General features: G+C 57.2%; 1 protein-coding gene across 1 annotated transcript; it reads left to right on the top strand.

The window, feature by feature from the left end:
- The first annotated feature begins 4,005 nt into the window (after positions 1–4,005).
- LOC129400104 (C-X-C chemokine receptor type 2-like) lies at positions 4,006–5,070 on the top strand. Its single transcript, XM_055123200.1, has one exon. The coding sequence runs from the start codon at positions 4,006–4,008 to the stop codon at positions 5,068–5,070; it is 1,065 nt and encodes a 354-aa protein (XP_054979175.1).
- Positions 5,071–5,305: the final 235 nt, after the last annotated feature.

Below are 5,305 nucleotides of genomic sequence, written 5' to 3'. Positions count from 1 at the left end.
GCTCTGAGCTCAAGGATCATTCCTGGCACTGCTTGGGGGGGAGGGGGACGGTACTCGGTGCCAGTGGCCGGGTCTGACGTGTGCAAAGCGAGCGCCTTCCTCCCTGTTCTGTCTTTCCCACTGTGGCTGAGAGTGGCAGACACGGAATCTCAGTGATGAGCCGCTGGGCCCGGAACCCCAGGCTTCAGGGGGCAGGGGACATGGTCTTTGATTTGCGTCGTGGATTGACCCCTGGGTGCGTTCCCTGGCAATGTGTGTGTGTGTGTGTGTGTGTGTGTGTGTGTGTTGGAAGCCCAGAGGGCAAGGCTGGCTTGGAAGCTTCACTCAAGGGCTGTGAGACGTGTTTTGGTTGGGGAAGTGGGCCGAGCACTAGAGTGGAGCAAAGCCCAGGGTCAGACTCGCTGCCGGAGCACGGAGCAGGGTCCCTGGAGCCGGAGAGAAGAGCCCTGCAGCAATGACCATGACCGGGAAGGGGCCCACCCTACTACCCACTGCCCCAGCTCCTCAGGTGCTCCTGTTGTTCAACCACATCCCAACCCAACAAGGTACGCTCAGAGGATGCTCAGGGGCTATTCCCAACCCAGTGCTTGGAGGAGCTACTCCCAACCCAGTGCTCAGAGGAGCTACTCCTAACCCAGTGCTCCGAGGCAGGGCAGGACTCAAGCATACCACATCGTCAGGCCTTGCACTGATCCAGCCACTTGATTGGCCACTGAGCATCCCCCAAAAGATGCCCCTGGGTTCCCTGAACACCATGTGGGAGACCCAGAATAATAATAATTAAAAAAACACCACCAAAAACCAACACAGAAAGCCAAAGCGATCGCCCGTCCCTTGAGCAGCACCGCTTAGTCCCAACCTCACGCCAGAGTCATGTGGGTGCAGGGCCCGGGGTCCCCCCCACCCTGAGCCTCTTCCCCCAAGTCCAGCGTGGGCAGGGCTCCGGGTAGAGGTGTGGGGTGGTGTGGTTCCCTATTTCCTTTCTTCACCCAGTTCCCCCTCACAGGGCACCCGCTCTGCCCTGGGCTCAGGTGTGATGCGCAGGCTCTGAGCCCAGGCGACAGCTCAGGTAAGAGGAAGCCTTCCAGGCTCTTCCTGGGCCGGCAGGTGGGGTTTGAAAATGCCTTTGTTTCTGTGGGCTCTGAGGGTCCCTCTTCTGCTGGTCGCCTGGGCCCCCTCTGCCCGTGGCTTCACTCCTGCCATTGTAGGAGCCCCGAGCCCGCAGCCCTCACCTCTTCCTCACGGGGAGGGCTTGTGCCCTCCCCCCCAAAGGCTGTGATTCCAGCGTGGCCCCAAGACTGTCTTCAGGGAAAAGGCAAACACTCGTGTGGTGTGTTGGGAAGGTGAGGGCTCACCTGTGCTCGGGAGCAGCCAGACTTTTCCTTGCTGACCCCCTTCCACGGAAATCCATGGAGGGAAAGTGACCCCACCACCCCCAGCCCCCAAGGTCACAGGGGCTTACTGGTGGCAGAATCAGGATAGAATGAGAACCAGACCCGCACCTCCTCAGCTTCGACTTGGGGACTTCTAGGGGACTTCTCCACCTCCCCCTGCACCCCGGTGGAGTTTTGGGGACCCTGAGTGGCTGTCTATGCAGAGCAACACCCCTAGTTCTACAGCCAGTGAACTGTCTCCCCAGTTGTATAGAGTGGGACTATGGGCAGACAGTGCTCTTGCCTCTGATTGCTTCAGCTGGCTTCTCTTTGAAAATTTCACCCCTTTTTGGGCCACACCCAATGATGCTCAAGGCTTACTCCTCCCCCTGCACTCAGGGGTCACTCCTGGTGGTGCCCAGGGAACCCTATGAGATGCCGGGGTGGGATTTGGGTTTGCCGCAGGCAAGGCAAGTGCTCCGTACTGTTGTACTGCTGTACTGTCGCTCTGCAGCCCCCCCCCCCCCCGATTGCTTCTTACACATTCAGGTGAACAGTGAAGCATAGTAGTTTCATTTAGAGACATACAGGAATGGGGGAGCGAGAGGGAGGGAGAGGGGTGGAGAGAGAGAGAAGGAAAGAGGGAAAGAGAGACGGAGAGGGAGACAGGGAGAGGAAGGGCAGAGAGAGAGGGAGAGAAAGAGGGAGAGAGAGGAGAAGAGAGAGGGAGAGGGAGAAGGGGAGAGAGGAGAGAGAGGGGTAGAGAGAAGGAGAGAGGGGAAAGAGGAGAGAGAGGGAGAGAGGGGAGAGAGGAGAGAGAAGAAAAGAAGAGAGGGAAGAGGGGAAAGAGGAGAGAGGAGAGAGAGGAAGATAGAGGAGAGAGAAGAGAGAAGAAGAGGGGAGAGAAGAGAGAGAGGGAAAGAGGAGAGACAGGGAAAGAGGGAGAAACAGAGAGAGGGAGAGAGAGGGAGAAAGAAGGAAGAGAAAGAGGGAGAGGGAGAGAGGAGAGAAGGGGAGAAGGGAAGACAGGGAGAGAAGGAGAGGGAGAGAAAAGGGGGAGAGGAGGGAGAGAGGGAGGAGGGAGAGGAAGAAGGGGAGAGCGAGAGGGAGAGCAAGAGCGAGTGCTTCTCAGGAGGGAGGAACCGAGCCCAGGGGTCCACCTTGGCTGAGATGCGGGGGAATCTCCGAGACAGAAAACAGACCTTGTTCAGATGGCATGAGACCTCCTGAATTCTGTGGCTGGCGATGTCAGTGCCAGGATGAACCCGGCCAGGGACTTTTTCAACGTTTCAGCTCCCTTGAGACAGAGGACCAAAATAGTTCCTGCTCCTTTGGAGGGAAGCTTACATTATACGTTAATGCAATTTGCTGCTGGTCTTTTTCTTCCCTCAGTAGATTGTAAGAACATTAGAGAAGCAGCAGGGAGATCAAGGGAAAGGTAATAACAGAGAAAGGAATGTTCCAGAAAAGGCTGGCCTCCTTCCACTGTTGCCTGATGCCCACCTTCCTCTGAATGTAGAAAACCACCTTGGTCAAGGGGCTGGAGAGACGTAACAGCAAACAGGGCGCTTGCCTTGCATGCTATCGGCCCTGGCTTGACCCCTGACCCGGCATCCTCGGTGGGCCTCTGGATCCTGCCAGGAGTAAGCCCCGAGCACTGCCAGGTGTGGCCCCAAGACCCGGTGGAATAAGAAAAGATCAAAAAAAAAAAAAGATCATCCGGGTCTTCTGCCTAGTGAGAGCTTGGGGCGGGGGATATGGAGAAAGGAAGGTGGGTAAGGGGGTCTTGACGCATCACTCAACAGAGGTGTCTTCCCTGTGGCCCAGCCCCCTACCCCATGCCTGGGCCAGGCCTCAGAGTGAAGGAGGGTGGACACCCCCAGAAGCTGACCTTGAGAGAAATCAGATCCTGTGGCCAAAGGGTGTCCAGCTGCCAAGCCCACACGGAGCCCCCTGAGAGCCTGAACATGCTTCCTAGGCGGTGGATCATGTGATCAAAAATTTTTTTCAGGGTTGTTTTTGCTTAGAGATAAATTCTTTTTTTGCTTTTTGGGTCACACCTGGCGATGCACAGGGGTCACTCCTGGCTCTACACTCAGGAATTACCCCTGGTGCTGCTCAGGGGACCATATGGGATGCTGGGAATCAAACCCGGGTCGGCCGCATGCAAGGCAAACGCCCTACCCACTGTGCTATCACTCCAGCCCCTAGAGATAAATTCTTTATTTTTTATTTTATCAAGCCCGAGTGGCAGAGCCTGGCAAGCTACCCGTGCGTATTGGATATGCCAAAAACAGTAAAAATAAGTCTCTCAATGAGAGACATTACTGGTGCCCGCTCGAACAAATCAATGAGCAATGGGATGGCAGTGACAGCGACCTTTTAATAAAGCTACTTCAGATGCTCTGTTCCATTCAATATGCCAACACCAATCCCACCCACCACCAGGACACCGTCCCACCAGCATTGTGATCAGAAATCTGAGTGATGAGGCCCATTGCTTTGCTTTCCATGCCCCAGCTAGCTCAGAGTATGACTTTCTTCATGGAAAACATATGGAACGGAACAGGACTCCTTCCTGTGGCTAACTCTCCTTTCTCTTCCTAGGCCAGGATTTGAGCTTATCTCAACGATGGCAGAACTTAACTGGGAGTTTGAGGACTTACAAGACCTCTTCAAGGACTATAATCACAGTTACAACACCAATATGTCTGATATCCAGCCAGACTCTTCCCCGTGCAGGCAAGAGTTTCTGGATGTCAACAAGTACGCCGTGGTGACCACCTACGTCCTGGTGTTCCTGCTGAGTCTGCTGGGCAACGCCCTGGTCATCCTGGTCATCTTCTTCAGCCAGATCAGCCGCTCAGTCACCGACATCTACCTGCTCAACCTGGCCGTGGCCGACCTGCTCTTCGCCCTGACCTTGCCCATCTGGGCCGCGTCCAAGGCCAAGGGCTGGGTCTTCGGCACCCCCCTGTGCAAGCTGGTCTCCCTCCTGAAGGAGGCCAACTTCTACAGCGGCATCCTCCTGCTGGCCTGCATCAGCGTGGACCGCTACCTGGCCATCGTGCACGCCACCCGCACGCTCACCCAGAAGAGGCACTTGGTCAAGTTCATCTGCCTGGGCATCTGGACCTTGTCCCTGGTCCTGTCCCTGCCGCTGTTTATCTTCCGCGAGACCTACAAGCCGCCCTACTCCGGGCCCGTGTGCTACGAGAACATGGGGGCCAACACCACCAAGTGGCGCATAGTGATGCGGATCCTGCCCCAGACCTTCGGCTTCCTCCTGCCCCTGCTGGTCATGCTCTTCTGCTACGGGCTCACCGTGCGCACGCTCTTCGAGGCCCACATGGGGCAGAAGCACCGCGCCATGAGGGTCATCTTCGCCGTGGTGCTGGTCTTCCTGCTCTGCTGGCTGCCTTACAACCTGGTGCTGGTGGCCGACACGCTGATGCGCCTCGGGCTCATCCGGGAGACCTGTGAGCGCCGCAACCACATTGGCCGCGCCCTGGACGCCACCGAGATCCTGGGCTTCCTGCACAGTTGCCTCAACCCCTTCATCTATGCCTTCATCGGCCAGAAGTTCCGCCACGGGCTCCTCAAGCTCCTGGCCCACTACGGCCTGGTCAGCAAGGAGTACCTGGCCAAGGAGGGCCGGACTTCCTTCGCCGGCTCCTCCACTTCCACCACCCTCTAAGACGTCCCCCAGCCCCCCAGACAGCCCCCAGCGCCCCTCTGCAAGCCTCATGCCCTCTGGCCCAGCTGTCTCTGTGGCACCGTGGCTTCAGGGAGTGGCTGAGTGGTGACCTCACCTGCTCCCGTGAGGACTCGGCCAACGACTTGGCTCTGCCCGTCCTACGACCGAGTCCTCAGCACTGTCTCTCAGACATTTATCAGCTGTCCCTTGAAGTGATGGCATAAGCAGCCCCTCG

This window comes from Sorex araneus, chromosome X (genome assembly GCF_027595985.1).
Source record: "Sorex araneus isolate mSorAra2 chromosome X, mSorAra2.pri, whole genome shotgun sequence".
Taxonomy (NCBI): domain Eukaryota; kingdom Metazoa; phylum Chordata; class Mammalia; order Eulipotyphla; family Soricidae; genus Sorex; species Sorex araneus.
This window is presented reverse-complemented; position numbering and strand designations above follow the sequence as displayed.